General features: G+C 42.0%; 1 protein-coding gene across 3 annotated transcripts in view; it reads left to right on the top strand.

The window, feature by feature from the left end:
* Positions 1 to 11,634, top strand: part of ubxn4 (UBX domain protein 4) — a 120,429-nt gene that overhangs the window by 6,270 nt on the left and 102,525 nt on the right. For all 3 annotated transcript variants that reach the window (XM_034186326.1, XM_034186327.1, XM_034186325.1), the window contains exons 3-4: positions 8,629 to 8,657; positions 11,098 to 11,216. In XM_034186326.1, coding sequence (XP_034042217.1) covers positions 8,629 to 8,657; positions 11,098 to 11,216 — 148 coding nt within the window. The remainder of the gene's footprint in view (positions 1 to 8,628; positions 8,658 to 11,097; positions 11,217 to 11,634) is intronic.

Genomic DNA, 11,634 nt, shown 5'->3' with positions numbered 1-11,634 from the left:
GGCCCTACTTTGAGCCACTATCAGTGCGTCAAGTGAAACCAGTGGGGCACAATCTTGGATGGTTAGCAGGGGAAACATATTTTCTTCTTGTGCTCCTTTGCGAGCTGCGTCATCTGCTAGATTGTTACCTTGAGCTATGATGTTATTATTCTTTTGATGACCTGCACATTTAATGATGGCTACCTCAGACGGTAATTGGAGAGCTTGTAACAGTTGGGAAATCGCTTCTCCATGAGTGACAGGGGTGCCATCTGCTCTCAGGAATCCCCTTTGTTTCCAAATGTTTGCATGTACATGACATACGCCATAAGCGTAGGCTGAGTCTGTGTAGATATTAACACGTTGATCTTTAGCTATCTGGCAAGCCATAGTTAAGGCTTTGATTTCTGCCAGTTGGGCTGAACAAGGCTGATCAATTCCTTGGGACTCCAGTAATTCAAAGGTCTCGCCATCCGTGTTTAGTTTAACAATCCCCATACCCGCATGCAATCCCGCGGCATCCCGAAAGCATGAGCCATCCACGAACAGGGTTAGATCTGCATCTATGGCGTGATTATACAAATGTTCTCTGGCTCTCAAAAATTTCTCTGTCTCTGCCACACAGTTATGTGGAGTACCATCTAACGGTGTGGTCAATTTGGTGGCGGGATTCACCGTGTGACAACGTTGTATTGTTATTTCTGGAGCGGACAACACAACTTCATATCCAGTGCGTCTAGCTTGTGTTAAGACAAAACGTTGACTGGTTAGCAGGGCATGTAACTGATGCGACGTGTACAACGTTACTGCATGTCCCATGATTATGGATGATGCTTTTTGAAATGCAAAGGCAACTGCTGCTAGACCCTGATAGCATGGTGGCAATCCTGTTTCAATGTTGTCAAGCTTTGTACTATAATAGGCCAATGGTTGTTTTCCTCATTTGTTTCCTGCATTAGTACAGCACAAGCATAACCAGCTTTTTCAGTAACATACAAATGGAAAGGTTTCCCATAATCTGGGTTACCTAACGCGGGAGCAGATTGCATGTCTGTTTTTAGGGCCTCAAAAGCTCCCGTTGCCTCATCTGTCCAGACGAGGAGAGCTGCATTGCTTGTTTGCCCCACTGCTCTAATCATGGCACGCAAAGGTGCAGTTTTTATAGCATAATCACAAATCCACGGCCGACTGTACCCTGCCATCCCAAGGAATGAAAGCATCTGTCCCACTGTTTGGGGTTTGGGAGCCTTGACTATAGCCTCCACTTGGCTTGGGGCTATACATCGCGTGGTCCCACACAACTGTCTTCCCAAGTATTCTACTTGTTGTTTGCAGAACTGCAATTTGTCCTTACTTACTTTATGACCTCCATCTGCCAATGCATGCAATACAATTAATGAATCTTTTTCACACTGTTCTTGAGTCTCTGATGCAATAAGGAGATCATCCATATATTGCACCAATGTACTGGGTATGTCAAGGTGTTGTAAATCTTCAGCCAGGACTTTGTTAAAGATGGCTGGGGACAGGTTCAGTCCCTGAGGTAGCCGTGTATACGTTAGCTGTTGTCCCAGAAATGTGAATGCAAACAAATGTTGTGAGTCTGGGTGCACAGGCACACTGAAATAGGCTGAACACAGATCGATTACCGTGTACCATTTTGCTCCAGCAGGGATGCTTGATAGTATAGTATGCGGATCAGGTACTATAGGTGCATCCATTTCTATTATTGCATTGATAGGACGCAGATCATGTACCAGCCGATACTCTTTGGTATTGTTTTTAGGGATAGGGTAGATAGGAGTATTGCATGGGCTTGCAGTTTTTATTAAAACTCCAGCTGCCATTAGTCCCTTAATTACTGGTTTTATGCCTTCAATAGCCTGAGGTTTTAATGGATACTGCCTTTGGTGAGGCAGTTTTGCTCCCGGTTTTACTTTTATTTTTACTGGTAAGGCTGTTTTTACTAGTCCTACATCCGTTTTGCTTTTGGACCACACCACTGGTGGTATTTGCTCTAACAATCTCTGTTGTTGGGCCGATAACACCATCTGTCCCTCTGGTCTAGGATTGAGCTCCACTTTTTGAGCTATAGCCTCATCATTTACTTTTAAATTAATTCGTATAAACTGCTGGTCTTTTGACAGATGTACTTGTGGACTTTCCATGTTTTGCCATTCTTCAACTTCTGAGGCTGTCTTTACCATTGGACCTAGGTCATGGGATTCGTACTTTTCTGAGACTAAAAGGGTCACATGATGTGTGGCATTCGGCACTTGATACCATTGTTGTTCAGCTGAAGTTAGCTTGACAGAAGCTGCGGCCCCTTGGGGGCCTAAATAAATTTCTGTGGTGGTTATGTGAAACAGCCGTTGATTCATCAATGCATCCCAGCAGCATGCATAGTCAGTTTGTTCTTGTTTGGCATCGAACATCAGGGTGACATGTAAAGGTAAACTAGGTGTACATACTGCTTCATAGTGTTGTTCTGCCCAGGGCTTCCATTTTTCCCATTCCAGTTGAAGATTTGAATTTTCTGGTTGTAACTTCAGCCAGTATACCATGGGTTGCACAGGTCGGACCTTATTTTCCATGTCCATAAGCACCATAATGTTGGCGAGTGCTTCGTCAGGAAAGTGTATTTGCAGTCCTTGATGGGTACACACTATCTGGGTTTGTAGCTTACATAAAATGTCTCTTCCCAGCAAATTCACAGGTGTATTTTGTGAGTATAACAGGGGTGCTTCAATTGTTTTTCCTGCAATCGTTACAGGAAGTGGGCGTGTAAAAGGTATTATTTGAGTTTTCCCAGAGAAGCCGATGGTCTTAATTACAGACCCAGAGAGGGGGAGATGAGCGCCCATTTTCCCTATGCAAGAGTATGTTGCCCCTGTATCCACCATGAAAGGGAAATCTCTGTTTTGTATATTAACGGTGACGGTTGGCTCTTCCTTAGGTATCATCGAAATAGCCAATGCCACCGTTTCCCCCTCTGTCTTCTCTAGGCCCCCCTATTGCCAATAGGCAGAGGGTCCAACCCAAGGTCGGGCCGGACAATTTCTCATTCGATGTCCAGGTTATCCACAGCTCCAACACTCATTAGAGGGTTGATCCCCTATTGGGGGTGTTGGTCCCATAGGCGGTCCCGCTTGACTGCTCCTGGGAGCTGAGTTCTGGAATCTGCTTCCAAATGAAGGTTGGCGAGATCCTCTTCGCCACCCTCCTCTTTGACCTTGAAAGTTCCGTGACTCTCCTCTCCACCCATGACTGTAGGTGGGTCCATTTCCGGGTGTGCCAGTGCTGTGGTAGTGATAGTGATGCTCCACTGGTGCTGAGACTTCTCCTGTAGGAGTGCTTCCTGCTGCTCCTTGGGGGCTCTGTGTGGCTGTTACCACAGGTGCCTGTATGGTGGCAGCAGTGTTTGCCGTAGGGCCTGTGCTTGCCGACTCAGAAGGAACAGGGGTCGTCATTGGTGCCTGGGTCTTTGTTTTTTCTTTCTTGACTTTGGTTAGCTCTCCCAACTGCATCTGCACCAATTTTTTCGTCAGGGATTTTGCTGCATCTTCTTCTTTTTGTTTTTCTTTCTTGTAGATTTCAAGATGGTGACAAATATGCTCAGAGTATAAAGCCCAATTCATTTTTGATAGTCCCACGACTCCATCTAGGGCTTTCTGAACCTCATCTGGTAGAGCCTTTTTTACAGTTATTTTAAACAGGATTTCAGTTGCTGGAGAATGGTTCCATGCATTTCCTGTTTCCTCCGCCCATCTTTTCTGGAATCGGTGCAGGAACTTCTTTGGGCACTCTTCAGGTGTCCACTCCTCATCATCCAATTTAGAGGGATCCAAGACCTCAGGGTACTTTCTTCTCAGTCCTTCCCACATGGAGTTTCTATAGCGATTAAAGGGGACTTCATCATGTTGATTAGTGCCCATCATTTGTGTTAGTCCAACCTTTCCTGCTAATTCTTCAGTGTCATGTTTTCCCATGACATGCATTAGCAAGGCTTTTATGTCACCTAAAGACAAGGTTACCCCTGCAGTGCCTTCTTCTAAGGCAGTTATCCATCTCCCAGCTCCTTGGGTGATGTCTGGCAGTCTGTTGGCCAGCCCCACCATGTCTGTCCAGCTCCATGGGGTATACACATGATGACCATTTCTAACCACCAATGGGCATATGAGGTCTTCGTCCTCCTCTTCTTCTGTGCGGGCTCCATACTGTCTTCCAGATCGAGTGCGACTGACTGGTTCCAGGCAGTCCATCCAGTCGGTTATATTCTGTTCTAAAGCCGCTATGTCTTTGGCTACACATTGTTGTCTTTGCCTGAGTCGGGCCTCTTTTGCACTCTCAATGATGATCTCACCAGAAATTTTTCGGGTGGGTGGCTATATAATGTGATTCCCTTGATTGGGCGTCGACTGTTGTAATATTCTTCTTTCCTCGGTGTCCCTATGTCTTTGTATTCTTTCCTTCGCTAGCCGAAGTTGCTCAGCTAGTTCTTCATTATCTCTTCTGGCCAGATCCAGTGTGTCACAGAAGCTCTTGTGCCACTCTTCGGAGCCTCTATAGCCTGTGAAGGTCCAGTCGGCTGACTTATGGTGGGAGGGGACGGTTTTCAGTGGACCTCGATGTGCAGGCGGAGCCTTCAGGTCTCTCTCTTTATCCTCGTCTGCCTCCGTGTCACTGTTATTTGTGGCCCCCCTGCTGGTCGTGGTGTGCGACCACTTACTTTCGGACTTGGAGACCTTGTATGATCCATTTGACAGACTGAGGACCTGTCTCCTTGTGGCTCTCGAGCTTTTAGTGTCAGTGTGAATTTGCCCTCCACATCCATGCCTTGGTCCTCTTCACGAGTTCCTAATACAAATTGTCCAGCTGTCTTTCCCATATCATGACGTTTATATGGGGGTGGCTCTGATTCCCAGCTCGGTGCACTGGCTTTAGTCTCTTTGGATCTTTCCTCTGTCATTTTTTCTCTTTTCTGCTGTAGCCTCTGTGCTTCCTGCTTGAACAAGGCCAAAACTTCTTTTTCTTCAGTGCGTTTTTTGTTGTTTTTTACGTTCTTCTGCTGATCTTTAATTTCTTTTTTCTGTATTTCTACCGCAACTGCTTCACACATCCCCGGATCAAATGATCCCACCAAAGGCCATTGCCTGCCCCCATGTGACCTTTTGTGCCACTTTCTCATACATTGGTTGGCCTTAGTGCGTTTTCCTGGATATTTTCTTAGTACTAAGTCTAGCGGGGTACTTTCCCGACCTTGACCTTGAGAGTTACCCATGTAACCCTGACAAACGCTATGTGAGGTGTTTCTATGGTGTTCTGGTAGTCCCTCAGGGGCTGTCCTGATCCAGACCAATAACTTGCTGGCTGTAACACCTGTTTTGTATTTTAAACCCTTAAAAGGATTAAATTTCCAACTGCTATGCCCGTCTTCTTTCTCTTTAACTAAATATGAAAATTTACCTGCTTCCCACCGAACCTTCCTTGGGACCACAGTCAGAGTCAACCTAGGAAACAGTTCTTCACCTGGATCGGTTGGTAGTGTTACTAAATGATTTAATGGTATGCTAAGTTCTTTATTAGGGTCAGCACAAAGCAGCTCCAGCCACGGGGTTAAACCCTGATGCCACAGACGTCTTATCAGCAGCTCCCAATTAATTAGAGGGAATTGTTCTTTCTTTTGCTTCAGATTGATTACCTTAGTAATCTGCCATAATTTCTGATTGATCTCTTGTTCGTCCTGCCAATGTTCTGCTCCTACCCTGTCAAAATAGGTCCTTTCCAGCCAAAAATGTGTCCTGATTCCCTGGGTTTCGATGTCTCCGTCAGTCAAGTAATGTTCTGGGAGTATTATTTCATCATCACTTAAGTCTCCCATCAATGACTGTCCCAAGCATTGATCAGTCTGTCAGCTTTTTCACTATAATCTAAGCTTTATCTCTTTTGATTTATAACCAATTTTATTTATTTAATCCTCTTACAACCCTAACACTTCCTAATGTCTTTGCTCCCGACTTTCTATTTTCCTTCTAATTTTTTTTTACTTTCTGCTTCTAGTCTTTTTCTGCTATATTTGTTTATTAGTTTTCTCTCTTTGAAATAATATCTACCTTCTCTGTATTTACATAGCACTCTTCTCCTGTCTTTTTCTTCACTGTCTCTGTCTCACACTTTCCTCTCTGCCCGTCATGCACCTCCCAAGTCCTCCTGTTGGGTCTAAATACCTCCCCCTCGTACTCTTTCACATTAATCTTGTATGTCAGCCAGCCTGCAAGTTCTCACAGCTTTACACAGATTACTCTCCACTCTCCCACACACCAATCTTCAAAAGCTTTATACACAAAAATTATTAAAAACAACTTTCTATATATCTCTATCTAGACTTCTGCCACTTTTCACTCCGCGGCTTTAAACAACCTTTTTATTCACTTAACACCAATGTGTTCTGTTTAAGCATGTATCTCTTCTTCACGTTAGACAGCTTCTCCGGCGCTGTCAGCAACTTCATATATTACTTTTTTCAAGCCCTCTTTGAGCGTACAATATTTCATTTACTTCTACGCCTTACCGCGCCTCGCGTGCGTATCCTGTGCTTAATATATTATTTTCCACCAGCTCCTTTCTGAGCATACAATATTTCATTTACTTCTACGCCTTACCGCGCCTCACGTGCGTATCCTGTGCTTAATATATTATTTTCACAAGCTCCTTTCTGAGCATACAATATTTCATTTATTTCTACGCCTTACCGCGCCTCGCGTGCGTATCCTGTGCCTTTCTGCTCTTTCTTCTACCTTTTTTCACTTACTGAGCTCCTCGTGAGCTTAATGTGCCTTTGCACTGAAAATATTCTCTTTTTCTTTTCTTATAAAAAAACTCATATTACTGTGTACTTAATTACTTATTCTTCTCCCACGCCCCACAAGCGTGTATCTGGTGCCTTACTGCACTATTTTCTGCTTCATTAATTCTCATGTATTCTGCACTAACTCTTCATTTATTTTATTTTTTATAGTTTTTCTCTTTTCTTAAAAAATGACGTCCTTTATTGAGCTCTTTTACTTACTATCAGCTGTGCCACTTTGCACTTTTAAATCTCTTTATCACGTACGGTATTTCTACTGCGCCCCCTCAGGCGCTTATCTTGTGCTTTCTCTGCACGTATTCTCTTGTTAAACTCTTTTTTCTCACTTATTTCACTTCAGTCTCTGTTAAACTCTTTAAATAACCTTGTATTACCTTGTATCTATTTGTCAGTATACTCCCCTAAATTAACCCCTACAGCGCATGCTATCAGCCGGCACGTTAGTAACAAATTTCAACACCAATTATTCCCCAAGCATCCAGGTTAGTTCTCCACGCACTCTTTCCGCACCAGAGTTCATGAACATTCCTGAACTTTCACTCACATAGACATTCTTTTTCCCGGGAACACACACACCTTCTGAGCATTTTATCTACAAGGCCTGATAATTTTCAATCTTATCTTTTTTTAGTCTCTTATCAATTTTCTTAGTCCAGGTTCTTTTGGGTAAGAGGCAATTAAAAAATATCACCTGTCAACTTGGGCGGAAATCCCGACTCACTCCTCCAGATCGTGCAGAAATTATAAAAGGTTTCTGCTTACCTTTTAGTCGTGATCACTGTTATTTACGGTCTGGAGGGATGAGCTGGACTGCCCCAGGCTGCCGGAATGCCCCTGGACCCTCCTGAAGCTGGCTCGCCAAGTTCTGTCGCGGCTCGTCTTTAGTCTTCTCAGGATGTCGTCTTTTAGATAACACAAACTAATTGCAAGTGATATGCTAGAAAATGACATAACACTTTAGAATAATTCAGCCTTAAGCAAGATAAAATGCACAGAGTTTTTAAGTTTATTTAAGCCTTCGACACAAAGCTTAGACAAACTGAGTCCTCTAGAGAGACTGAATATGACAACCGCGCTCATCTATTTATTGGAGACCCGCGGGCATCGCTCCTCCTTCAACTTTTTTATTTATTTCATTCCTAAGACATGGTTTTCTATTGGAAGCGTCCTCTAGTGAACCCTAAGCAGGTGTTAGGCCATTATTTCAATGTGACAAACGCTCCCATTAAAACGTGAAGGATTTACAACTGATTTTTTTAAAAGACCTTCAGCCACAGGTGCAGCTGGCCTGAGGCCCCCTCCGCACGTGGCCTCAGCCACACGTGCAGCTGGCCTGAGGCCCCCTCCGCACGTGGCCTGCGGGAAAGCACCTAAAAGGCCTTGGAAAGCCCCTGACAGACTGAATGACTAATAAAGCCCCTTTTTTTTGGGTTGAACACCTGCTAGTTCAACCAGAGGACATACAGTTCGGATCAGGACACTTGATAGTTCATCACAGTTCAAATATGGACCTAAAAATTCTTCTACAATAATTACCTTATAGCTAGTTACATCAATAACTTAGTATTTATCAGGAGTTGTAACTTATTCATACCCATGTACTCCATCTTGCTCGTAGTAGTTTCATTCTCTTTCTCTTCTGTGCATTCCTCCATGTCAACAGGCTGGTCACGTCGTACTACCTCAGAATTTCGGGAAAATAGTACTATAAAGTGCAGTAATATCAGTGTTGCATTTAATGCATAAATGTGAAATGTACTATGTGTCTGTTTTTCTTACAGTGAGACATGCGTGCAGTTTTCGCAAATCTGTATCCTTTTTGAGTTCAGTGGTGAACATTTCTTTATTTTTATTTCTGGTATTGTGCAACTGAAGAACAAAGTTAAAGTGTCAGATCCGTTATTTTCTGCCTCTCTGAAAGACATGAGGAAGTGGTATCATATTAAACAGCTTTTCAGCAAAGCTCATATAGGTCACCATGTGTCATCAAAATAGATTTTAAAGTTTCTTACTAAAAGTGCCCCATAAATATTGAGGTAATAAAAATATGATTTAAAAACATTATCAGGTCTTTAAGAAGTGACCTGTTTCTGTGCCTGACAATTTAATCTACTGCTCTGTAGTTGTATACAGTAGTGTTCAGAATAATAGTAGTGCTATGTGACTAAAAAGATTAATCCAGGTTTTTAGTATATTTCTTGTCGTTACATGGGAAACAAGGTACCAGTAGAGTCTCACAAATCCAACAAGACCAAGCATTCATGATATGCACACTCTTAAGGCTATGAAATTGGGCTATTAGTAAAAAAAAAAAAAAGTAGAAAAGGGGGGTGTTCACAATAATAGTAGTGTGGCATTCAGTCAGTGAGTTTGTCAGTTTTGTGGAACAAACAGGTGTGAATCACGTGTCCCCTATTTAAGGATGAAGCCAGCACATGTTGAACATGCTTTTCTCTTTGAAAGCCTGAGAAAAATGGGCTGTTCAAGACATTGCTCAGAAGAACAGCGTAGTTTGATTAAAAAGTTGATTGGAGAGGGGAAAACTTATATGCAGGTGCAAAAGGGCTGTTCATTTACAATGATCTCCAGTGCTTTAAAATGAACCAAAAAAAAACAGAGACGCGTGGAAGAAAATGGAAAACAACCATCAAAATGGATAGAAGAGTAGCCAGAATGGCAAAGGCTCACCCATTGATCAGCTCCAGGATGATCAAAGACAGTGTGGAGTTACCTGTTAGTGCAGTTAGAAGATGCCTGTGTGAAGCTAATTTATTTGCAAGAATCCCCCGCAAAGTCCCTCTGTTAAATAAAAGACATGTGCAGAAGAGGTTACAATTTGCCAAAGAACACATCAACTGGCCTAAAGAGAAATGGAGGAATATTTTGTGGACTGATGAGAGTAAAATTGTTATTTTTGGGTCCAAGGGCCGCAGACAGTTTGTGGTATGACCCCCAAACTCTGAATTCAAGCCACAGTTCACAGTGAAGACAGTGAAGCATGGTGATGCAAGCATCATGATATGGGCATGTTTCTCCTACTATGGTGTTGGGCCTATATATCGCATACCAGGTATCATGGATCAGTTTGGATATGTCAGAATACTTGAAGAGGTCATGTTGCCTTATGCTGAAGAGGACATACCCTTGAAATGGGTGTTTCAACAAGACAGTGACCCCAAGCACACTAGTAAACGAGCAAAATCTTGGTTCCAAACCAACAAAATTAATGCTTTGCAGATGTGAAGAAATCATGAAAAACTGTGGTTAGTTTAATTATTCACAGGATTACTAAAAAAGCAGTTTGAACATAATAGTTTTGAGTTTGTAGCGTCAACAGCAGATGCTACTATCATTGTGAACACCCCCTTTTCTACTTTTTTTTTTTTTTACTGATAGCCCAATTTCGTAGCCTTAAGAGTGTGCATATCATGAATGCTTGGTCTTGTTGGATTTGTGAGAATCTACTGAATCTACTTGTACCTTGTTTCCCATGTAACAATAAGAAATATACTCAAAACCTGGATTAATCTTTTTAGTCACATAGCACTACTATTATTCTGAACACTACAGTTTGTATGCATCCTCAATCATAGTGCTGCAGATAAATGCTTATATCATCAGAATCTTTCATTTTCTGATACAGAAACACCACATTTGGCACAATGACACTTCTTGGGCTCCTTTTTGCAAAAACAAACAAAAAAATGCATTAGCCACTTCAGTTTTCAAGATGGTGGCCATTTTTTCAAGGTGGCGCCTGGAAATACATATTTTCATCATATATTTGTGCAGTATTGGTTTATTTTTATGTAGAGCTGGGAAGATGTTGAAATACGATAAAGGGACATTGATTTACAACATGTAAAATGTTATAATTTGGCATTTATAAAATACAGAAAATTCTTCTTTGTGGCGTTGAAGTTACCAAACACTATTTAAAAAGAAAAAACAAACTCTGAATATTTCACAGACTTAGCGTCAGTATTTCCAAAATGTTTGAGTATTTGATAGCACATATTTGTGGTACAGGTAATGGACGTATGGAGTATTTTTCCAGTAACATACCATTAGTGACATTTTGTTCTTGGGCACAAAGGCATCATATCCTGAAAGGTTGAGGCACATTTGAAGTGGTAATTTAGAAAATGTTACATGAACTTTCTTGATTTCACATTTGAATGATCAGCTATTTATTTAACTTTAATGCAGTTGCTTGGATGGTTTTTTCCTTAACATCCCTTTGTGTCAAGATCCAGTGATGTGCATACCATCCAGTTTCTTTATTGGACATAATGGTATTCCTCTTGAGGTTATTGCTGGCAGTGTGTCTACTGAGGAACTAATGAAAAGGATTAATGGAGTCAAACAGGTAAGGACACAATCATTAGTGTTGCTAGATTCATATCAGGACAAAATAGGTCTGTGATGTTTAAGTTTGCAAATTTAATTAAAATGAAATGCAGAAAAAATAAGACCGACATTGTTACATTTTATCAATGGCCCAGTTATGCAGGCAGAAAAATTGAGCAGATGGTGCAAAACAAGGTAATTCGTTGTAAATCCCCACCCCGAAATTCCAAAACAGCCAACAATGTGAACGTGACGTGAAAAGCATAACTCCACCAAAAACCAAATGAAGAAGTAACAGGTTAGACGTAAGAACACAATAAGGCACGAGCATACTCGGGGAACCACACAAAAGAACTGGCAACGAGCAGGAAAAAGGCGAGTGCTTAAATGCAGAATGATTAGTCATAACAGGTGTGTGAATTGAGAACAGGAAACAC

Source organism: Thalassophryne amazonica, chromosome 14 (genome assembly GCF_902500255.1).
Source record: "Thalassophryne amazonica chromosome 14, fThaAma1.1, whole genome shotgun sequence".
In the NCBI taxonomy this organism is placed as follows: Eukaryota; Metazoa; Chordata; class Actinopteri; order Batrachoidiformes; family Batrachoididae; genus Thalassophryne; species Thalassophryne amazonica.
Note: the sequence above shows the minus strand (reverse complement) of the source record. Positions and strands in the feature narration are given on the sequence as shown.